Genomic DNA, 25,275 nt, shown 5'->3' with positions numbered 1-25,275 from the left:
TCTTGTGCAGGGAAAAACCTGAGGAACCTTACATGGCAGCCCTGAGTTATATACTCCGCGTCACATGTGGAATTACTGGGGACATTTACCAAATGAGTGGTTTGAGAGATGTTTGTGGGTTACGGTCATGAAGACTTCCTGGATGAAGTGGGATTTGAATTGAACCTTAAAAGAATTAGAATTTGGATAGGCAGAGAATGGGAGGCAGACGTTCGTGATCTGGATTTGCTTGAATAAAAGTTCAATGAGGCCTTTTTCCTGCTCATCCTTACATTTTTGGTACTTAGCAATGTGCAGATAGTGAAGGAAAGAAGGAAGCAAGGAAGAAAGGAAGGAAAAAAGAAAGAGGGAGGGAGGGACAAGGAGGGAAGGATAGAGGGAAGGAGGGAAGAAAAAAAGACTTGATTACATGTGTCCTCGTGATTCTATTGTTTTAACTTCTTCCATACCTTCATATCTATCAAACATACTAGGATAGGATAGAGTACGCTGAAGTATGCTGAAGTAATAACTCCAAAATGTTACTGGTTATACACCAAGGTGAGGGATAAAGTTGGAAACTAAAGGGAGGGCCTGTTTAGAATATACAAAAACGACAAATTGGAGACTGAGGCCCGGAAGGAAGGCACCACAGATATCATTGAGAGTTTAACCTCCCATTTTAGAGTAATCAAAGGAGACTCAAAGAAGTGTTGCTCCTGGACGTAGAATTCTTTAGTGATTAAGCAGGAATACATTTTAGGTCTCTTGACTCTTATTCTAGCGCTCCGTCCACTAAAAAGAGAATTAAGTTTTAAAATATCAGGCTTAATAATGAGAGAATATGTGTGATTTTTAAATCTTCTGAAGGTTTAGTATTTTTCATTTGTTACTTCCCAATTTTAGCATACGTAAAACTGGAATAGCACCTGGGGAACAGTTTTTCCTTTGATTAATCCTGGAAACAAAAGCCCTGGTGGCACTTTCGGTAAGTTCGTCGCCACAGCTTTATAACAATTAAAAACCTGGATATTGGCATTCCCCGTAAAAGTGAAAAGCATTACTAGTCACAAACAGTGGAAATGCACACGCTTTTTGCCATCTTCCTCATCCCTTTCGCAGCCATTCATTATCTCGTCTGACCCATACAGAGCCTTTTCTAACCTTGACCGCATCCTTTAGCTTTTCACATCCCATTGTCCTCACTCCCCATCACATTCATGACAGGTTAAATTTTTCAAAGAGGTGACTGACTTCCCACATGCCCGCCCTTCCTCTGGTTTCCTCCCCTCCATAGCAGCAGCCAGGCTGGTTTGTGCTCAGCCCCTCAGGGCATGAAAGCTGAGGGATAAACATTGAAAAGACGTTTTTTAATGGCTCTTCAGTTTCAAATGCCTAGAAACTAGGGAAATAAAAAGGACTTGGGCACAGAGAGGCAATTCAGAAGGAAGCCAGAGCAAGGCTGTCGAAATGACCCCTCCTTCCTTCCCCTCCAGGTTCGGAAAGGAGTCTCTAGATCTGAAGCTAAGATTCTGCTATGCTGGTGAAATGGGATCTTAAAAATTAATAAAAGCGAGCTGCAGAGAAATTTAAAAATATACATTCTTTCCACCTGTCTATTTGTAGACTGAGATTCATACCAGCCACATGTGTGAACACATCAGACTTCCCTGAGAATCTTTGTCAGCACATTACGACTCTGTGGACTGATTTAAAAACCATGAAAGTTGAGCCAATGCATTTCAAGGCAATAGCTTTGTCCCTGCGTGAGAAGCTGGTGGAAAGAGATTAGGGGCACTCTCAGAAAGTCATTGCCGATTTCTGAAATACCAACGGTCTAATGAACCTGAGTTAGAAAGAGGATGATATAATGCTTTAAATTTTCCTGGTTCAGTGCAAGACAATTGGTAGAGGGAAACGAGGGCAAATTCTATGTTGTCAGAGGCTGCCGACTAAATTCTCTGAGTCTCAGGAGGCTACCTAAAGCACAAGTGCTCCGACCATCCCTAGGCTGCCTTAATAATCTACCCTTGAAGACTTTCACTCTTTCCAGTCTATTTCCACTATTCCACTGTGGGTGCTGCAAATACCGAAAATTATAATAAAGGTCATGGTGAACGAGATTGATGGTTAGGGATGCGGAGGTGCTCAGAACATTTCCTACTTACCTCGTTGGCTTTTGGAAGAGGCATATCAAGATGAAGAAAGTATGCAAGAGATAACATAAATATTTGCATGTTTACAGATTCTCAATTCAAATATGCAAGTTACATTTTAAAAAGGGCTTCTGAAATCCACTTGTGAATATAAACTAAAAATCGAAACAGAAAGAGTAAAAAAGATGCCAGTCTGGGGGCTCTGTCTTCCTTCTGAGACCCAGCCCTCTTACCACTTGCTACACTCTGCTTAGAACTACTAGTTCATTTCTCACATGCCAGCCTTGTTAAGTTCCTTCAGAGCAAGGACTGTGTATTCATTCGTGCATTGTCCTTAGGGCTTGCCCAGACTGGTCAGTTTGGGGTAGGCCATCAGGCCCTTTCTGTGGTTGATTAAATAGCCTTTCCTATCACACCAGTCAAACTTGAAGTCCATCCAGGGAGCCATTCTTCAGAAACCTGACATCACGGACGCTAGTAAGAAAGCTTAATCCTCATCCACAACGTTCTTCTAAAAATTTAGGATAGGATGGGTCTCCAACATCTCACAAGTACATTTTGATTGCTTTCAGCAGAGGTCTGACTGGTTCTTTGAATCAGCCTTGGCTTTATGTCCAGGTGTGATATATTCTGAACAATAACCCAGTAAATCAGACTCAAATCTTGCTCACAATGTACTTCCCAGATTCATACAAAAAGGCAAAAGTTTGGTTACAATTTTCTCAATGATTCTATATCCAGTTGGTGTGAGCGAAGACCCTCAAATGCTATTAAACTCCTTTGTGATGTGAACCAGATGGAAAATAAAACAAAAGAATTCACGACTCATGTTAGACTGAATTGAATGTCTTTAATTTCACACAATGAATAACATATGAATAGGATTAACTTTTTTTTTTTTTTAATAGTTAAGTGCTCTATACTGTGCTAACCTGATCTGGTAGCGAAAAAGACTGAGCTTTCTTTTAGAAAAAATGTTTAAAACCCAACATCTAAGACCATGGAGGAGCATGACAGTAAAGCATGCCAGATGTATCTACGCCTCAAATAACAGCAAGTCCATGTTCATTTTAAATGTACAAAAATGCTTTATGAATAAAAACTGTTACAAAAAGAACATTTCAAACAATGTACAATTTTTCTTGCCTCTATATTCAATAAAATACAAATACATTTTTTTTGTTCTAAAATATGTTTACATACAATCAAAGTAGAACATGCAAATTACACTTTAAAAAAGGCTTTTAAAAACCACTTATGAATACAAACTAAAAATTAGCCAGCACGACTTGTAAGACAATCTTGTGCCCCATTTTTTTCTTTTGAAATATATATATACATATTTAACACATCATGTGCATTTATTAGTTAAGAAATAGACTTTTTAAAAAAGGAAGAAAAAGAAAGACACCAACCTAGGTTGGAACTGCCCTTTTGTGTTGACCAGTGGCAGCTCTTTTCAATTTCCTCCCCTTTTAGTGTTTATTATACCTGGGCAAGTGGGCAATAGACATCCAGGAAGTTTCTTCCTTGGTTGATATGTGCTTCTAAGACTGTTCCCCAAGTGACTGAGCCCAGCGAGGAAGGCAGACTCATCAGTGGGGTGAACTCTCCAAGAAACAAGAGGCAGGGGGAGCCTTGTATTGTGGAAAGAAACTTTAAAAAACACCAAGAAAATGCTACGGTATATTACAGTTCGAGTTTCTAGGCACTGTGATGACATTATCTGTAAGCTCTGGCATTTGGACCATTGTGATACTATAGGGTAGTGTTGAGAATAATGTCTATATTTATCTACTTGTATATAATGAGGACTGAAAATCCTGCAATGTAACACTTAAATGGCTTTTGAGGCATTTCGGCTTCTGCCACCCCCTCTCTCTCCATGCTACAGTTGGCATTTAAAGGCTTTGGAAATATATGTATAGACTTTAGACAGTTCCCAGGTAAATCTTCCTAGTGGTAGGGAAAAAATATTCTCCAAAAGCTCATTACCTGAATATCGTTGGGTAATAAGCTGTAAGAGCAGAATTTTCTACTTAAGTCCTAAAACCAAATCCTCTATGATCTGCATGTAGTACATCACCTTATACTATAATTCTGTCACCACTTGCTTATCATATTTATAGACCCAGCGATGTGCAGAACACAAATTCCTACTGCCATTGAAGATGGGCTCCCACTCCAGACAGCAGCCAAGTTAACATGCTAATCCTCTGTCAGCCTTTAGTCACCTACTCTGGGCTGTCAGTGGCTGTTGAGTCCCGGTCCTGCCAAGTGACAAACCAGCCCCTGACATGCTCTCCTTTCCTTCGACCTGCCATCCATGGGTTGTAGCCAGGGCCATGCCATCAGAAAAAGTTAAACTTCTGTTCCTCTCATTTGAGACAAGGGGTTGGAGAGCAAGTGGCTCCCCAGCCACTTCGGACTGTTGATCAGAGAGACCCATCATCACCTTCAAGGAGGTTTTGTATCTCGATTTCATCCTTTGCTCACCCCTAATTGGACTCCCTGTATTATAAGTGGGTTCACTCCTGCTTGCTGAAGGCAGGTATTCCAGAAAAGAAAGAAAAAACTAAGAGATTTCTATTATGACATACTTTGCGGAACTGTTTATGGAGTCTCATTTATGACATCTTCTCTAAATAAAAACACAGCCACAGAAGGTAGTGTTGGGTGGCTAGAGACCTCCACAGTCTGGGTCAGGAGATCTGGGTTCTGCAACCAACCAACCAACCAACCAACCAACCAATCAACCAACCAAGAAGCGAAACTAGATTGGCCCAGTATTGAGCCAGGACAAGAGAGGAGAGGCTAATGGAAAGAGGGTGGTTAGAACATGAGGAAATGGTTGTACCGATAAGATGAGTTATGCTAATGGAAAGCAAAGGGAAAAAATGTGTGATGCTGAGGGAGGAGCTGGGTGGTGGAGAGAGGAAGCTGTGCAGGTGACTGGACCTCAAAACAGCAGTTTAGTTTGTCTGTTTTGGTCCTCTGCAGTTTTCCAATCTCTTCTTAGGGTCATAAATGCAGAGGATTTGCATTTAACTGACATGACAACTGAAGGACTGACTATGTGTAAGATGCAACTCTGCTGTATATCTCAGGAATACCTTTCATTGCTCTGAAAAATCCAAAGTTATCTGAAATTTCTTACCTACTAGAGGTTAATGCCAATTAAGCTTCGGGTCCTTCTAAGAAGCTTAGAGTGCCAGCTCATTCTCCTCTGCAGGGAGATTTAGTCTGCTCAAAGACCTGGTTGGGGAAACAGTACAAGGAGAAGGGCAAAAGAAAGAATGAAGAAAATAATTTCCAAAATCCAACAAGGATTTTTACGGCTTAAAATTTACGGCTTAATTGGAATGAAAATGGTTGCCTTTTCATAGCGATGGTGGGGTGAGCGGGGCTAATTTAAAACTTCCTCTCTGGTGACTTTGCAACCACTCAGACATGGCTTGGGAATGACAAATTGAAAGAGGCTGGTTTGATTTTGCTGTTCAACTTGTGTGAAATGCCAAAGGTCAACCTAGGTCACAAACTGAGTATCTATGATACAAGCTTTAAAGCACAGGAGAATGCATTCCTTTAAACTTACATATTGCTAGGATTAAATGTCACTGACCTAGTGGGCAGCAAATGATGTGAAGTCCATGGTGATAGTGCGGAACGGGATGACTCGTGGGTAATTTCAACCAACTGTTGGTGCCATGACAGAGCAGTGATGTTTTCAAGCATATTAACTTGGAATTTTCAAATTTACTCCCGTAGATACCCCATTCCTTATTCTCTTATGTTCCTGACAAAAATCCATCTCTCTCTTAAAGGAAATAATGTTGTGTTCTGAAGAAATAATACAATTTCCAGCCAGTCCCAACTTCCTGTAAAAAAAACAATTTAGAGGTAAAGCAGATATTTTAATTCCTATTAGAAAATGTAATTCTGTCTCTCAGTGTCTCTCTTTTTATAATCTACCATGCCAGGTGTTTGATGTCTTGGGGAAAGTAGGGGAGGAGTGATGGAGGAAATCGAAAATACTTATTTGAAATTTCCACATCCAACTTTTAGAAAATACCTACGGCAATGGAACGACTTCATATTCATTCTGAGTCTTCTTAACATGTTTTACTTGAGTTGTGGAAATGGATAATAGAGATGGAATATCTGTTCACACTAAACCAACGGCTAGAATACAACTTGGATGAGAAATGTACAGTTGAAATTGACCATTTAAAAGACGATTTGTCACACACAGTTTGCATCCATGCAGACTGATAGATTTATAATTACATTATGTACAAAATGTTTTAGTTTATTAAGGCAACCACAATTTGGATACTTTGTCCAAGGTGGCTTGATACAATTGGAGTGGTGATACCCTTGGAGCATTTTCATTTTTTTTTTTTTTTTCAGATAAGAACACTTACTCCCATTTGCTTTTAAGAAATAATTATCAAGAGATAATGGACTTCTTCTATTGTCTTTATTGTTTCCTTTTTTCCCCCATGACCTATGATAGTTATTTGTATGAAAAAAATCACATACCAAGGCATTGCTAGACACTTATCTTTCTGATGGGTCTGGGGTTTCAGTTTTTGGTGATTTGTCAGTTATGTCATTTGCTGTGGGGTATTAAAACCATTTTATTCTGCCTATTCTCTGATGATATGTTTTAAGTATAAAAATAACCTGGTTGAAACCTGGGTCAACATATCCTCAGCTGCTCTAAATCACTCATTAAAAAAAGGCTCTATCAATACTGAGTATCTGTTTCACAATGACTGGGATTCAAAGCCAAGGTCCTTGCGACAGCATGCCAAGGGTGGACTTTAAAACACAGTTAAGGTTTACATTACTTAGGTGTGTACCAAGGAAAAGAAGGCAGCAAGCAAGCAAGTTAATGAAAGGTATATGGAAGTACATAATGGGCAAAGGAAAAGTAGGAACAGACAATGCTAAATATCAGTGTATGTGGGATAGAGGAGGCATACAGAAGAACATGAATGCAAGCCTACGGTTGTCTATCACTAGAATTCCACCTTCTGATGACATAAGTCCATCTGAGAAACTGTGTCGTTAATGAAAAGATTCAGGTCACCCGAAGATGATGTTGGTGCCCAAAGCCTAGCCAAGCTTGAAAAACCAAAAGAAATAAAAACCAATTAGATGTAAGTGGGTTACAACAAAGCCAGTTGAGAAATTTGCAGCTTTTTTCCCCTTGGAATGTTTCCTAATTGAGGGTATTTCCCTTTTAATTTCCCTGGCCAGCAAATGCAATGGCATCAAGGGTATGCCTTGGATGCAGGAGGTCAGGTGGCTGTCAGAGCACCACCAGCTTTCTCCTCCTGGATGGGTCTTCTCGCTGGCTTGCAAAGGCTCTAGCCATACTGGAGTGCCACTTGTTTAGGAACTGCTGAAAAGCACAAACAAGCTTCTTTTGAAGGCGTCCCCCCTGCTTTGCTTTCCCAAGAGCTATTGATGGCTCAACCCCGTCATCTGGCCCGATTCTGCCTGCCCAGCTTCTGGAGAGAAGGACAACGGTGTCCCTGCAGAGGGGGATTCCGCTCCCACCCCGGCTCACTGCACTTCCAATGCTTCAGTTCCCCCAGCCCCAGGTTCAGACGCCCTGACCCACCCTAGGGAAGGACATCGCTCTCACTCCCTCTGGATTTCCTCTGCCTTTTGGCCTTCACCTCCTCTTCCTGAGGAAGGGGCTGCTGGGGAGGCTGCTGCGGGGGCTGGGTGGGAGGCTGAGGTTTGTGTTTCCTCTTCCCGCCTCCTCGGGAGGTCTTGGGCAGAGGTGGGGGTGGTGGCGGGGGCGGGGGCGGGGGTGGAAGGGGAGGAGGTGGTGGCGGGGGCAGAGGCGGAGCCTCCCGGGCCATGTGGATGACCGCTTCGATGGTGGCCATGATCGTGTCTTGGCTGGCGGTGGGCTCCAGCACGAGCGGGCTCAGGCTGGGCTTCTGACCCCTTTTGCTGGGCAGGTCGATGCATTTTTCCAGCACTGGCATTTGGTCTCTGGAATCCTCATCGAACTGGGTAGGCTGCTTTCGAGGACGCCCTCTCCTCTTCTTGACGAAGTTGTTGCCTGTCTTTGATTGTCTCTGTAGCCGCTTGGCCTTCAAGATCTTGTTCACGTGGTCCAAATTCTTCTTGGTAGACAGAATCTTGGTGTAGTTGCACATCTTCCGCACCTCACACTGGATGGCTTCAATTTCCCGCCTCTTGAAGCGTTTCTTTAGGGAGGTGCTGGCTGCAGGAGAGGGAAGAGAGAAGAAACTGAGTTCAGGATGCCAGCTGCCTTAAACCTAGCCTTTTCAGTGACAACTGACATTAAAGTTGGCCATGAAGATTATGAAGAGTTAATGATATGGATATGACTTGGTACTCAACATTTATTTTTTTCTTTACTAATATTAAAAATAAAAATAGATATCGGTTAAATATCTGATGTATATAATGTATTTCTATTTATATTATTTTAATCTTTATAACAATGATATGAAATACTCTTGTTCCTATTTATAAGATTTGGAAACTGAGGTCCACGCCAAGTAAGGAAATCTACCTCAGGAGTCAATGTCAGAAACATAATATAAGTTTCCTTATTATAGCTTTTATTTTTTACAGACCTTTGACATTTGATCTGATTCAAGTTAGCACTTAGGTTATACTTTCCCCTTTTTAGAAAACGTTGAATGAATAGAATGAGAAACAGCCTTCATATCAAGCCTTCTGGATCATTCACACGTACCATTAACCTCTAAAAAGAGATGCCTTGACCTGAACTGGAATATGTAACGGAACCTATTTTCTTTCTAACTCTCCTCCTGACAGAAGGGAGGATTATTTTCTGGGATACTCTATTTGGGATGACACCATCTCTTTTCCCCTGCAATGTTCTGTACTTGTCAAGTTGCCTGATGATGTCCATTTGACAAGTTCTTAACTAGTTCATCCTCTGGGAACCTGAAGGGAAATATCAGCCAGGTATTTCTGAATCATTTATACTTGTGCTACTGGGCTATTGTTGGGAAAGAGCTCTTTTCATGTCCTGGTGGCCAGCTGCTCCTCTAGTTTATGAGCCAAACCTCTAGCCTCAGGAGGTCCTGTACTGCTGCTACTACTGCTTCGTTCTGAAGTTCAGACACCATGAAGTGTGAATGACTTCAATGTGAAGCAGACTGTCCCTCCTTTAGGTTGTTCTTGCTCCTTGTGTTATTCACGAGCAGGCACGCGTGTCTATTCATGTGTACACACACACACACACACACACACACACACACACGGGCACTCACAATCCGCTGCTGTCCCATCTTCACACTGGCTATTCCCCTGGGCATTTATAAACTTAAGAAATGTGTCCTCACCTAGTTCTTTGCTTCTCTAATTTCTCCTAAATGCTCAATCCCAAAGAAGCCCAGACATAGGGAAGAAGAGATGACCCTACTTAATGCCTCCAGCCTATAAGGAAATGTGTTTCATTTTAACATCACTGTTTATTGTGTTCTCCCCAATTTTTTCAGCTACTAGTTGAGAAGTAGAATAAACACCATAAGGGAAATGAGGAAAAATTGCTGAAAACACAGATATCAGTCTCACTTATTCTTGGGTCCTCCAACTTTGTTCTTTCCTCTGCTTTATGCCATTTCTCTCTCATGCTGTGCCCAATGCAGATCTGCAGGAGGGTTTTATCTGAAGTTATTTACACCACTAGCTTCATGGAGTGAGAAGCTTTGAGTTCCACAGGACAGGTCAAAATGTTATTGCTTTTGGCCAAAGGTCAAAGTAAGACTTTCTAAGCAATGCATAACTAGGAAACAATCTTTAAAATAAGTTATCAAAGATCAAAATAGAACAAAACCAGAGTGAGTTTCTGACTACAAAATTCTTGTAGTTAGGTTGTAAAAAGAAAAGTTTGCTCGATTATAAGCTTTCAAAAGCAGGGACCAACTTTTGCTGGTCTTTATGTCCCTCACGGGACACAGCATGGTGCCTCCTGCATGGAAAGGATTTCAAAATTGTTTCTGGACTGGTGATTCACACTAATCATTGCTGCCTTATAGTCATATTTTTCTCTAAAAGAGTCCTAGTTTGGATTTTTAAAATAGCCATTTTAAATATAGTGACAGTAAGAGTTAGCATGTCAGATCCAAGCAATTTACCTTGTCTGCACAGTTTATGAGTAAATAAAAACTAGTCAGAAATACTCCACAAAACTTCTGCATTATTCCAAATACAGATTCCATTTGTAGTTTACACTCTCTATAGTTTATACCACCCGTAGAGGAATAAAATGCAATGTGATATGTAATAGAACATGCACCTACAAAGTAAATAATCTTGCGTAATTAGTTCATGATATTTGACTAAGTAAGCTTGAATGGAAAAATTGTGAGCTGAAGGTCAAATGGGGCAATGACAACCAGTGGATTGTCTCTCTCAGTGTATTATTTTTAGTGTGAAATGCCAAAAACAAACCAAAAAAAGAAACTCAGAGATAATATTACATTCAATAATTTTTATATTGCATCTTTTTTATTAAGCTCTTGCACTGAAAAATGATTATGAAACAAAAATTAGTTCTGAGTAGCATAAAGCTACGAAACTACTAAATATATCACAACGGACTCCTTCACACCATCCACTCACATTTAATAAACGGTAACTTTGTGCCAGTAGAGAAAGAACGCGTTATAGATTCTGCTACAACAGTGCTCCCCTCTCAATTCTATCTCCTCTTTCCATGCTTGTATTCATACTTTTACTGCATATACGTGAAATGATATCATAAAAATTAAATGTCTGAAACCACCTCATGTTGGTAATGCTGAAAGGAAGTGGGAACGCTTGCACGCCGTTGGTAGGAATGTAAACCGGCATAATCATTTTGGAGAGTGACAAGGGCAATAACTACTAGAGGTGAAGACAGGCATGCTCAATAACGCCCCAGTGATTCCATGTCCAGGTGGTCTCCTTTACTCATTTGTAACAGGAAGCCCAGAATGTACATGGAGGTTCCTTGAAGCTCTGAAGACTCTGAACAATCTAAATATTAATGAAAAGGGTAATCGATCAACTGTGATACATTCAAACAATGGAATATTACACATATGTTAAGAGGAATACACTAGGAATAAATATATCAACAGGTTTAAATCTAAAAAAAAAGTTGAATAAAAAAATAACAAAAAGTATTTTTAGTAAGCCACTTATGCAAATTTAAAAACGCAGAGATGCCTTCAATTTTTATTTTATTTTCGATGTCCAAATGTAGAGGTTTAAAGTGTCTACATGTTAAAAATCAATTGTGAGCCAAAGACTGGGTGGATGAGATTTCAGTCTCTCTTCGCTCCAAATCTACCCTGTGGGACTTTATCAAGTCTCTAGAGTAACGTTGTCCAATAGAATTTTCTGCAGTGGTTGAAATGTTCTTTATCTGTGCTCTCCTACATGGCAGCTACTAGATACATGAGGCCACTGAGCACTTGAAATGTGGCTAGTGTGCCTGAAAAAAAATGAAATTTTAATAGCTAAATGTGGCTAATAGCTACCATATTTGGCAGTGTAGCTGAAGATCTAACCACCCCAAAATACAAAGAACACATTGGATTCATTCAGTAAAACACAGATTGTGGGAAACTTTGGGCAAACAACCTGGTGCCTTTACAAGTAAGATGCAAAGACAGACAGAAAATGAAAAAGGGTGGAAGTGTAAACTAAAAGTAACTTGAGATTAAATGATTATATTTCGACGCCAATTTAAACAAACTGTCCATAGAGATCACAGATCATGAATTCATGAACATTTGTGTACTATCTGGGTATTTCATGATGTTATATAATTACTGTTAATTTTTTTTAGGTGTCATAATTACATTGGGATCATGCTTTTATTTTTCTTTTTAAAGTACCTATCTTTTAGAAGTAAATGCTAAAATATTTATAGATTAAATCATATGACATTATCGGGATGGCTTCGAAATAATAAGAAAGGGCTGAGGTAAGTGGAAGTATTGATGAATCAAGACTGACCGTGAATCCTGTGTGCAAACAGCAGAGTATAGGGCAACAAGAAAGACTGTGCAGGTGCAGCTGGAAACCAGGTTGGACTATGACGAACCTCTTAGCCTCTCTGCGTCTCTTTTTCTTCATCTCTTACATTGGATGTTTAGACTGGATGCTCTCAAAGTTCCCTTCTGGATTTAAAAATTGTTATAATTCTTTTCCTATCCTCATTATCAATTGCCTTCCCAAATGTGAGGTGGTTTTCTATAATTTATTTCACCTAATAATTTTGAAATCCTAGTGTGGGAGAGGACTCTGGAGTTGGCAGGGTTCGATATTCACAAATCTTTCTCCATATTGCTTAAGATTGCACTCTCTCTCTAAATGTTTTCAGATTTTTCTCCCTTCAAACTGTTTCCTTATTAGACAGTAATTTCTGGGCTCTTGCAGCAAGATTGATTCCATATTTGCTCTCCTTCCTATAATTGTCCTATATCTTGCCTGTTCTTTGTTAGTTTAAAAAAAATAATTATGAGTGGCCAGGGCAAAATGCAAATTCATTTCTTAACTCTGCAATGCAAATCATCTTCTAGACATTTCTCTAAAATTGTCAAGAGAATGGTTGAATTGGTTTTGGTCTCAATCTAGATTTTCTATCGCTTTGCTTCCATTATCAGAGTATTGGCTCATCAGCATTTGTTGATTTTGCCACATCTTTTATGACAATCAAAGACTAGACTTAGAACTGCTTTTGGCACACTGGCTTTATAGATGTAGTATAGACTCTGTGAGCAAGATAAGGGCCAATAGGCTTAGTATTATAGAAGGTTCCCGAGCAATAGTTGCTAATAGTTTGGACCCTGTACTTTGCCCACGTTCAAGACACGTCCTAGTTTTACAAGAAATTTTTGGGTAGGCCGAAGAGGGAGGCAATTTTATCTCTAGACTCATTAAAATTTTTCTCGCTGTTTGAATATCCTCAAGGGGAGGTGGAATAATATTGGAGACTGGTGAACTGCCTGGAGTTGAGTTGCCTTCCAGGGTGGACAGAGCTGGAACACCAACCGCCTCACTCAAGGCAGAGAGGTACACTGTGAATTGTACTGTTTGCTGATCTATGTTAGAAGATCCTTCGAAGGCAAAGGCCATGTCTTTTCTCTCTGGCACGGGTCATTCACATGGCAGTGCATGATCTGGTACGTAGTTCATGATCAGCAAATATAAGCTCAAGGGAATTCAACTGTGTCATGTTCTCCCATTTAAATCGTGTGTGTGTGTGTGTGTGTGTGTGTGTGTGTCTGAACTTCGTACTTAACTCAGCAATGATCTCTTATTTTCCTAATGTTGCTTTTTATTTTTTGATAGGGTGTATAAAGCAACTTGTCTTGGCATGCAAACTTTTTCAGTTCTTCCTTAGAATTTAAATTAAGCTTCTATAGTCCCGGCCTTAAAAGCACTTTTGAAAAGAATGGCAAGTTACCTCTGCTGGTGAGCCCTCTGCAAGGCAGGGCACACCTGAGTTGCTGCGGGTTAGTCGGCGCAAGCACTACAGGACTGCTTTCCAGTTTGGGAGCCGCAATTTACAATTATGGGTTTGCAGATGTGGGGCATTTGTCATGAAATAAAGGTGCTTCCATTCTGTTCTTAAAATCATTTTAATACGGTTTGAGGTTTCTTTGAAAATGTGACAAGCTTATTAGAAGAGCAGTAACTGCTTGACTTTGAAACGAGAGCTTTTTCTCAGGGCTTTATTGTGAAAGAGCATCTTCTGTCTGCTGCAATGGCTTGTGGGATGCTGGTTTTTGTTTCCCTCCCATTCCACATGTCTTCCTGGCACAAGTGAACATAGGAAGTGAGGTGGATGGTTTGGCTTATGGAGAGGTGAAGCAGTGGGGTGTGCGTGTGCATATTCACGTGTGTGAGCTCTAAAGTGGCAAAGGCCACCAAACGGTAGTGTCCCAGGATGTTTCCCCTAGATCTTCTGTGAGGTATTACTAGTGTTAGGGATTTAGAAACTTGCCACACACTCTCCTGCCTCTGCAACCTTGCCCATACTGCTCACCTTCTCTTTGCCTCTCTAGGTCAGATCCTCTTTTAAATTAGCAGCCTCCCAAGTGGGGTGCGCATTCCACAAGGAGAAAACAAGACCCGTATTTTTTTTGTTTTTATTATTTCTATTTTATCTAAAAATAAGAACCTAAGTTAAGCATTCTAATGCTTAATATATAGAGCAATGGTGAGGCCCTTATTTGGGCTACACATCAGATGATGTGTCACCTGTCACAGTTGGGCATGAGGCTCTGGGAAAGAGGAGGCTACATGCATTCAAGGGGTCGACAGGCATTTCATCAGTTTGTTACTGTCAGGGTGCTGTGGTGTCCTTCACTCTAAATGCTACAGCGGGTCATGGTTCATTTTAGAAAATTAGAATCTTTATAAAGAAAAAAAATTCAAAATTCTTTGTCACGAGTCAGGAATATCCATAAAAGATGCGATATACCACACAATCTTACTGGCTGTCTCATAGCCAACTGCATAAAATTGTTGCCACTTTCAAAGATTAATTTGGCTTTTTTTTTTTTTTGTACAAAAAGACAGGGTTTCTCAATATTCTCACCTTCTCTGTGCTGTTAATGGCTGTTAGTAATGTCACCTAATGATTGTCAAAAGGCAAACAAAAACTTAATGTCTCTTTTTGGGGTAAAACGGACAAGAAAATAACTGCTTTTAGAAAGCAAACATACTATGGAGATGGCATCTCTGAAAACTGATTGGAAATGTTTCCATTGTTTGGCAATTTTGTTGCTGAAAATGATAAATTATAACATAAAATTCCTTAAATCCGCAAATTAAAAAATCTTATAAAAAGAGTTAAATTTCAAATAAAGAGTTTCTGAGATTTGAACTCATTAAAAAATGCAATGCCTTTTGAAATGCGAGGGTATTTGCTTGTTAATAAGGAAGTCAGATTTCAACAGAAACCTTTGGTTAACTGATGAACTGGATTGAAAGAAAAAAGTATTAAGCAGAATGACACACTTTCTCCTTTTGGATCTATGTTTATGTGAAATATCCTTTTAACCTACAACATCTGTATTGAAATAAACCAAATTCGGGATCAAATCAATAGATGTTAAAAAAAAAGCTTTTCAAAAAAAGTATTCAATTCAATCACTTTGGCTCTCTCTAAAACGTTACTAAAAAATATTAAAATTAGCATAAAATGTTGATGACAGTGAAAATGCTTTTATTTCATTAATAATAAAAGTTCAATGGAATTTAAAATTATTTCAAGACTACTACTTATTTCAGATTTATTTCAACATTTTAGTACTTTAAAAGATGAGTACATATAATCTGAATAGGTATTTGCATGGAGTAAGTGTTTAAAATTATGTTACTGATATCATCACATGATAAAAAATTTTGACTGCTTTAATGTTTTCCTTTCTCTCTCTGAAATCCTTTAGAGTTAATTTACTTAGTATTTAACACTGAAGATCTTCACTTTCCATGAACACATGACTTAAGAAGCATTAAAGCCTCTTGAAGACATTATGTGTTCTTCTTCATACCCCTCTCATAACAAAAAAACTCAGCTCCTTTTTCATAATAGATGCTTGATTAATATTTCCTACGGAATTGTTTCAGATTTTAAGCTCCTAGAGACCAAAGCCTGGATCTCATTAATCTTTATATTCCCTAGAGCACCTTTAATTAAATGGCATGTGATTCCAAGGCAATCAGAAGTGCCTTATCTATGGAGAGCTCCTGGAATGGGATTCCAGCCCGATCTCTTTTATTTGGTTAGGCAGTTCTGAGGTCCTGGTCCTTAGGTTTGCAGAATCCCTGTCTATTCTGACCATGGGGAAATAATACCGGTTATTTCATGAGCTGCGTTTTGGACAAACCACTGTGGCTTTGGACAGATAAAGGCAGTGGTAACTTGTCTATAGAGAGAAACTGAGTTGAGTTAGAAACATTGTTAGGTTGCTTGGGAAACCTCTAAGGAAGGTATCCAGGACTTTGGTAGAGCAGAGAAAGTTGGGGGAAGGTAAAGAGCTCAGAGATCAGAGAACTATCAACAGAGGTGATTATAGCTGTTTATAAGGTGCACTGTCCAGGTTCGTTAATGGGAATTGTACAAGATGGGTCTATACAAGAGTCTTTTAAGTCTGGGAGTTTTTCTGGGGGTGCTACTTAACTAGGGTCAGGGCGGCTTCCTAGACTTTTGGAGAGGAATGCATTTTGAGTGGCAGCACTCGTAATTAAGGAATACTAGGGCCATTAAGCCCTACTCTGTTTCAGTCAACTTTGGCTTTTGTGTGTTGCGTGTGGCGCAAGACCCAGCAGACTGACTAGACAGCGTGAAAGGCTGGATAGAAATGTAGTTGACGCCAAGGAGTTTGACGCTACATCTGTTGAGTCTCACAGCATGCCAGGTGGTCACATGGCGGGGGTGGCTGCACCCTCTCAAAGGGCTCTTTATATTTCTTTTTTCTTTCCTCTCAAACATGGCATAGCTGCATCCTTAACCATAAATACCATCCCTTATATAATGCTCTACCTATTGTATATGCATATTCATATTTGTGAGAGATTGTTCTTTCTTTTTTAAAATTTTGAAAACAAAAAACAGAAAAACAGGCAGGAACAAAGAATTAATGTAACAAACATGATCTTATGAAAATTTTCACATTTTTAATGGTTAGTCTGAGGTAAAGTACATCCTTGTGAAATAAATCCTTGAAGCTAGAGCTTCAGGAATTATGTCAAATGTTAGTTATCCATTTTTTTCCTTCCTAGTCTTAATAATCGCAGTTGCTTGCTTAAAATACTCAGGGCTAGTTGTTTACAATCTGATAGAATATATACTGACCGGGACATCAGAAAAATAAGGTTCTTGTCTCAACTTTTCATCCCTGTTATATGCCCCCAGGCAGATTTTTTAATTTCATGGCAGGACCCTAACTTCCAGATCAATATAATTTTATAAAAATAATTGCACACCTCCAAGTCCTCTGTGTTTTAGGTAAGACCTCCTTGATTCTTTCATCTGTGTTTCATATGAGATGAATTCTAGACTATTCTCCATCTTGATCACCCTCCTCTGGACATTTTATCACTTGCCAAATCTCATCTTAAACTTTGGTGCCCAGAATTAAACTGATTTTCTAAGTATGAAATAATTAATGCAGAAAAACTGAGTTGATTTCATTTTTGTGATCCAGCGACTAAATGTCTTTTAATAAGGCTACATTAAAAAACAAAACAACCTTGCCTTTTTTTTTTTTTTTTTTTTTTTTTTTTTTTTTTTTTTTTGCAGCACCAACACTGTTGGCTCATATTAAATGGAAGCTCAATTAACTCCTTTAAACACATTCATATAAACTGCCACCAAGCCTGGCCATTGCGATGTGGGATTGGTTTTTGAGCTTAAATACAAGCCTTCCTTTTAAATCTGCAAAGTTTAATTTTATTGGTTTTAGTCCAGTGTTCTAGTCTGTTGTGAAAGTTTTGAATCTTAATTTTGTTTTCTCAAAGAGTGTCCAGATTTGTAGGGATTTCTATAGGGTTTAAATACTCTCAAAGTTAATGACTGTCCTTTTAACCCCTTCTGGGGATGATTCGTTTGACTCGAATGCATGCTATTGTTTTTTCTCTTTATTGAAGTTTTTAAAGAAATTTTTTCTTTCAATTTATACAAAATATCCCTGCATTCTTCATAAAAACAATAAACAATTGATACCCATTGCTTTAGACTTCCACATATTTTCATGTCTGGTTAGTAGATGATGGATGTACCACAGAAGCAATAACTCTGCATAGCCTACAGGTGTGTGCCCAAGTCTATTATTTCTATCAAAGAGGATATTGCATCTGATGTTGGATTGGGGAAAAAAGTCTTGCATTTTCTTTTATCCAGAGGCAATCCTCCTGCCTTGGTAAGAAAGGGACAAAAACAAAATAAAACAATACTAGGTGTGGTTCCAGTGCTTTCCTATTTCCACCGGAATTCAGTATATAATTGAGTCTTAAAGCTTCTTATTGATATTTTCATTTTGATACATTTTGCCCATTCTTTAAAACTCCAATTCAGTCCTCTTCCTAAAAGCCATCTGAGAACTGTCATTTTAACATTAATCTTTCTGGTTCCCTCTATATTGCTTGGGACTCTCTAAGAACACTTCACAGTCTGTCCTGTATTAAGACTATGGGATTAAGCTACACTTATCTCTCCTCTTAAATTGTGTTTTCTTAAGGGACAAGGGCTGTGTCTTTACCATTCCTATTTAATCTTGGAGCAAATATTGATTGAGCCCCACTCTGTGCCAGACACTGTGCTGGGCAGTCGATTCTGTGCCCCTCTGCCTAGGGACCGGTGCAGAGCTCAGCTGACCTACTGGAACAGAAATCAATCTCTGTCGACTTGACCTAAACCAAAGCTTACTATTCTGGAAAGTCTGTGTGTAAAATATGAAAGGATTTATTGAAGGGGACCAAAATCACTGTAAATTAAATTAGATCCTCACGTAGTTCAGCTGTTTCCTACTCTCCTCAGAGCCCCATTAGCTGTTTGGAGTATCTAAGCTGTGACCAAAAGCACGGAGGTACCGTGAAATACAGACTGATATCCAAACCACTTCGTAGAAGTGGTATTTCAGCGACAAAAACAAGTTTGGAACTTATTAAGTTCCATTAAGAAAACCAGCTTGAACATTTAAGCCCACAGATTGATTAAAACCATAGGTCCTCGGAAAATGGAGACATGTATATATTACGTATTAATTATCTAACACCAAAAACGAGTTGGAGAGAGAAAGAATATGAATGGTCTTTTCATTGCTGAACATTTGGATCAGAATTATAGTAGTTTATTGTGAAGGAGTGGTCATATGCTCTCTTGGCAAATATCTGTACATTCAAGTTCTGAGAACTATATCAGTAGTTTTTTTTTTTTTTTTTAATTTACTGCTTTCTATTTTTTTCCCCCAACTATATAAGCTTGGACAGACTCAAGGCAGCAAATACTCCTTCCTCAATTTAAGATTTGACGATTTAACAGGAAAAAGCTCATTCATCATCTTTCCCTTTTAGAGACCATAAATTATTGGCTCATATACCATGTGGCTTGGATTCTAGGAAAAGTTAGTATAAACAAACCCAAGTTACAATGCATGGAGTAAGGGAGTGAGTCATAAACAAAACACAGACATATGCTCTCATATAAATAAGGGCCTGGATCATCAGCTTCCCGAAGTCTGCTTCCCATTAATTACACAACAAAATGAACTTTCCATATGTAAGCCCAAATCACTTAACTCTGGCAACTTGTATGAGACAAAGACCAGGATTGTAGCTCTTTAGGCACTAACTAAAGTGGATTCTAAATAAGGTAAATCATCTCAAAATATCTCCAGGTATCGGAGGGCATGAAAGGAGTGTTTTTGAGCATTGAAACTCCAGCAACCCAGGAACACCGCTTGAGGCTGGTCTGGATCCCCTGCTGAATTTAAAGCTAATATTGGGCTTACTGTCTTTTGTTCTGAGCTCTGTCATCTTTATGGGGCAAGCCCTGGGTCCAGGCCACACAGGATGTTCACAGACACTGCTGGGATCATTGAACAGTTGAAATTCTCTCCATCAGTACCTTTGCTCTGTCTTTTAAACCCGTCCACAGGTAGCACAAACTCATATTTCCTCACTGTGTATGAAAGCTACCTGGTCTCTCTTAGTTTAAAGAGGAACCAAAGAAACGGATGAACAATTACTGAGGAAGGGGATTCTTCAACAGGTGAAAACCTCTGAGAGGGAGAAGCACCTGAGCTCTCTCCTTGTGTAGTTTTCAAAAGCAGATCCCATAAAACAAGCTGAATTAGTTACAAACAACACTAAAATAAGATGTCACATTTTAGGAGTCCTGGGTAGAGAAGAGGGGGAGAAAATGGGCTTTTATTCTTTGCTAGGAGAGGTTATGTGTGGTTTTCAATAGTTCATTTACTTAATGATTACTTTTGTAACATTCACTCATACTGTATCAAAGACTATACAAAGTAAGTGGAATGTATTGTTCCTGTTTTCATATGAAACTATGGGGAAGAGGAAGAAACTAACATTTTTGGAGAATCTACACTGCAGTCTGCAGAATTTCACATATTTCCTCATTTAATTGTGAAAGCAAACACACAAGGACATTACTATCTGTACAGGACAGAGATGAAAACTGAGACCTCAGAGGTTAAATCATTTTTCCAAGGGCACACATCTAAGAGGTCATAGACTCAAGGATTTAAGCAAGGGCTTCCCTATTTCAAAGTCAGTTTCATGCCATCTTTCCTTAAGAAAGCAAAGAAGACAGGGAGTTAGATAAGGAAGGAGAAAAATCTGGATTTCCATTAATTTTCTGCTGTTAAATGTATCAGAGTGCCAACTTTCTCTCATAAAAATTTTTCTCAATTTCGTAATCTCTAAGGGCTCTTCCAACCCCAAATTCCGTAATTAAATAACACAAGATATTACTATAGATTGCAATGTTACTTCTGCTAGATTATGTGTTTTGCGCATTGTTTGGATCCTGTTGCTTTCTCTGGTTCAAATTCCCTTAATAATTTCCTATAGGGAGACAGACAGCCTCATACAATGAGTGAAGTTGGACTGGATTATGAAGGAAGGTAGGGGGGACCAGGGAGGACCTGGAAAACTAAAGAGAATATGGCCCGTCTAATTGACAAATGTTATTCTGTATCAATCAGTTGTTGCCATTTAAGAAAGAGCACAAAGTGATATATCAGACAGTCTGTGTCAAAAAAGCATAAATCTAGATTATTATGTAAATCTTATGATGTTTACAAGATGCCAATTAATTAAAAAAAAAAACATGAAACTCTCTGTAGTTCAATTGAAATACAACTGCAGAGAGCTATTGGGCCATGGCTGCCATTTTATCGCTGCCTTTCAGAATGTTCACCGTGTCTCACTCTAGAATTTCAGGAGCACCAGAACACCATGTTCTGACCCCAAACCTTTCTTCCAGCCTCCTCTGTTATTTCCACATTCACTATCTGTCTCAGGGATGTTGTAAATTCATCCCTCCTGATTCTGTCTGCTTATTGAATTCGATTCATCCTTAGAAGGCCATCTCAAATCTTCTCTTCCTACATCATCTATATCACTGTCTTCTGAACTCCCGTAGTAGCATTCAGTTGGAAATTAATGACTTGTCGATTGCTAAATTATAGCTCTGTTAGTATCTGAGATTTTTATTCATTCCATTTATTTATTTTTGTATATTATTTGGTCATCTCATGTTTTGAAGTCAGGTCTTCCCAAATAATATGAAAGTTCCCTTAGGGCAGTAAGTATAATAATCTTATACTTTCATGTATCGACGTTACAGGTGCTTAAAAATATTTGACAATTTCTAACAAAGACTTACAGAAGTTCTAGTTAGATGAGCTCCATATAGCAGTTAATAGCCTCATGGGTAGGGAGGTTTTGTGCCCTAAGATAAGGGTATTTGGAGGGTGGAGTGAGGATAATACTTCTAAAGATAGTTAATGGGTGTTATGATCTGAGTCATAACATGACTAAATTGTGACTTAACATGATTACATCATAACATGATGTGACTGACATTATTTTTGACATGAGAGGGGTCATAAAAGTGATATACTGTTTTAAGTATGTGAATGGTGTTTCAATCTGCTATTTCATTTTTTTCCCCACCACTGCCTAAAAGGCAGACATTATTTTTCCCATTTCACTGATGAAGAAACCAAGACTCAGAAGTCTCACTTAGACTCTGAGACTTACCTAAGGGAACAAAGAAATAAATACTGCAGGATGTACAACATCCCTGATCTCTGAATCTAGTTTCCGTTATATGTTTGTGTGGTAGCCAGAAAGGTTTCCCAATTCCTAATCAGGTAATATTTTAATTTAGTTCTCTCTAGGCTCAATCTCCTCATCTGTGACATGAAGGGGTTTGCAGAGGTTCCTTCCGGTCTATTCTAATCCAGTCTAGTCTGGTCAATTCCAGTTTAAGCAGCAGGAGAACTGGATCCCCTGGGAGGAGACTCTGGTATTACTCCAGTGGTTCCCAGAGGTAGAATGATGAGGGCTGATGAATGAGAGTTATTGCTCTCTGTCTTTCTGTCTGTTGCTTTGTCATATCTGTCTCACAATGCTTACTCTACTCTCTATTGCCTCTTTTCTCTATCTCCCTTTCTCTGCCTTTCCTCTCTCTTAGATTGACTATAGCCTGCCTGGATCACTAAAGATCATTCTTAATGACAGTCATTACACAGTTCTTCCATGTTGCCTAAGGCCATTTCTGCAGCAATGAGGAGGACAGACCTCACCCCCCTTCTCAACAGTTGGGTTCAGTATGCCAACCTCGCTGGAACCAATAAGTTTTCAAAAACTCTCCATTAATTACATGAAACCTAAAGTACTGTCCCCCCTTCTCATTAACACAGTTGCTTTCAGTTTCCGCTAAATTATCTCGCCACCATTAAACCAACAATCTAATTAGACTTCTGAAAATGGAAAGAGCCAAACCACTATCGCGAAACCGATCACAAAATATTTCTGCCCTTTCATTCTTGGCTGCATAAAATCTGCACCTGGATGAGCTTCTTTTCATTCTTTCACGTTTATAAAGAATATTTGATACAACACGAGTATCTTAATAGACATCACTTCACGTATGGGAGGTTTTCTCTCCTGCATTTCGCCTGAGCCTGGAGACCTCATTACAATAATCGCACCTGACTCCCCCTGAGCTGATACCTCACAGCCAAACCTCCCACAGGGCTTCAGTGGAGGTGTGAATGATACTATCACTGGGAAGAAGATAAAATGTATTATTATCATTACTCTATTTTTAAGAGGGTCTGACTGTGGCAAGAGGTGGTTGGGAGCATAATCTGCAGGAAGCATTCTGAGAAGATAAATTGAGTTAAACTCACAGACACAGACTTTCAAATCTGTCATTAAACCGTCTGTCTTCCCTAAAATCTAAGCTCTGGAGAGAAAAAAAATAGTTAAATCAATTCTTGACTTATTTATTGAGTGTCTACTACGCACTCAACACCATACGAGGTTGTTGACACCCAAATACGATTACAGGTTGTTTAATAGTTTTGCTTCTCTTATCATCATCCCGTATAATCCAAGTTTCCAGAAATTCATGTGATACTCAGTACTTACTGAATGAGACAAAACCTACATAGGAAATGATCGCTGCCCTCCAGAAACCAATACTCCAGCCACAATGCAAGATTATCACATATAAAATAAAGTACGCTTAGGCCAATGTAATCTCCAGCTTTCCACTGAGTGACTCATACTGAAAAATCCCACAGAACTTTCGAGTGAAGGGAGACACAAGTTTCTCCTTCTCTGAATAAACACATACGCATGTACGGTGCTGTGCATGCATGCCATATAGGCTGACTCTTTAACTGGACAATAATCTTCCCTCAGGATATTCTGGTGGATTAGCCAGAGGCTGGTCTGCCATTACTGAAAAAAGAATTCTGGAAGCCACAGAGGTCCCTCTCAGGTTGCTCTCTGTGCTGAATATTCCCAGGATGGTTAACTGTTTTCTGTTGCTGATATGGAAAATAAGGCAAAGCATTGCCTCTCAACTCTAATGAATAAAATGCTAGAGTACTTCTTTTCATGCGCTGGATGGTTTTGAATAGGAAACACTTGTTCAATGCATTTTGACCAATATTTAATGAATATCTATCGTTTGTCCACTCAGTGCTAGGTGTTGGGCTTTTAAAGTTGAATGAAGTCTGACAATAGGAAAGTGGACAGTCCAGCAGGGGATGGAGACATGAGCACAGACACTATTAAATGTAGAGATCAATGATCAATGGGCTTATGGGGAGCTGTGTGGCACAGAAAATGTGGTATGCAAATTGGACAAGGGGTGGTTCTCAAAGTGAGTGCAAGGGAAGGCTTCTTAGAGTTAAAGGCACCTATGCTGAGTCTTAAAGAATAATCATGAATTAGTCATCTAGATGATCTGAGGTATGTGTGAGGGAGAGAGGAACATTCCAGGGTGGAAAGCAGAAATAGCAATAACAATAATAACAACAACAATAGCACAGGCAAGATTAGCATTCATACTCTTCCTATGTGCTGGGCACTCTGCTAAGATTTTCACATCCTTTCATATCTTATTTATTCCGTACCACAATTCTCTACACTAGGTGGTATGCTTTTCCCCATTTTACAGATGTGAATGCTGAGGTGTGAGATCATTTAGCTGGTAAGTACAGCTCTGAGATTTCAATGCAGGAGATCTGGAGCAAGAAGACATGCATCCAACTATAGCATTGCATGGCCTGTGTGTGGTGTTAAGAAAAAAGGGCCAAAAATTAGAAACAAGACAAATAGAAGGCTGCATGTCCTTTTGGAGTCTTACAGTATCATTTTATAGGCCTGCCCAGTGGTTATTAATTATCTAAGGTAAGGTACCCTTTTTGTATTTGCTATCCACCACTGATTAAAGGCCCAGACTTTGCCTGGTAAAAGGATAACTATTAAGTTTTTGCCAAGAAAAGATGTAAATGATTTCTGCCCAGTAGAAAAGATCAGCTCAGAGGTTATGGTTTGATTGCCCATTAGGACATTAGCTGAGCAATTGCTTGATGTTCTTTCCCTAATGCCTGCATTCCCATAATGCTGTCCCTCCACTTGTTCTATGGACCAGCTTTATCACCATGTTGGGTTCCTCATCAAAGTTCCATGACTCTTTGACATGAGTTTATATAGTTTTTTGAAAATTAGCCTCTGCTTGGCGGGGTGGGGTGGTGGGGACTTTCCAAAGAAGTCTGGTGCTGGCTGACATTTCCAAGGTGAGGAGGTTGGAGGAGAAGGCAGAAACCAGAATCTGGAGAGTCTGGTGCATCTCTGGATGTTGACAGCCTTGGCCATGGGCTCAGCTCAGCTGTGCTAGGACGTCCAGATTCAATTAGGAAAGAGCTTATTTTGTCCTTTTTGGGCAAACACAAAAATAATTCTGGAGGTTTTTTAGAAAGCCTTTGATGAGGTCTTCAGGGAAGCAAAGCAACTCCTAATCCTTCAAGGTCACTTCATGAGGGTTTTTCAGGAGCCTCAC

General features: G+C 39.3%; 1 protein-coding gene across 5 annotated transcripts in view; it reads right to left on the bottom strand.

Moving 5' to 3' along the window:
• Positions 1-2,965: 2,965 nt before the first annotated feature.
• SETBP1 (SET binding protein 1) overlaps positions 2,966-25,275 on the bottom strand; it is a 341,470-nt gene continuing 319,160 nt past the window's right edge. For 4 of the 5 annotated variants that reach the window (XM_036229997.1, XM_036229999.1, XM_036229998.1 and 1 more), the window contains exon 6: positions 2,966-8,385. In XM_036229997.1, coding sequence (XP_036085890.1) covers positions 7,769-8,385 — 617 coding nt within the window. In that variant the 3' untranslated portion in view covers positions 2,966-7,768. The remainder of the gene's footprint in view (positions 8,386-25,275) is intronic. The other variant, XR_004953710.1, reaches the window with a different exon arrangement.

Source organism: Rousettus aegyptiacus, unplaced genomic scaffold, assembly GCF_014176215.1.
Source record: "Rousettus aegyptiacus isolate mRouAeg1 unplaced genomic scaffold, mRouAeg1.p scaffold_m13_p_12, whole genome shotgun sequence".
Lineage (NCBI taxonomy): Eukaryota > Metazoa > Chordata > Mammalia > Chiroptera > Pteropodidae > Rousettus > Rousettus aegyptiacus.
Note: the sequence above shows the minus strand (reverse complement) of the source record. Positions and strands in the feature narration are given on the sequence as shown.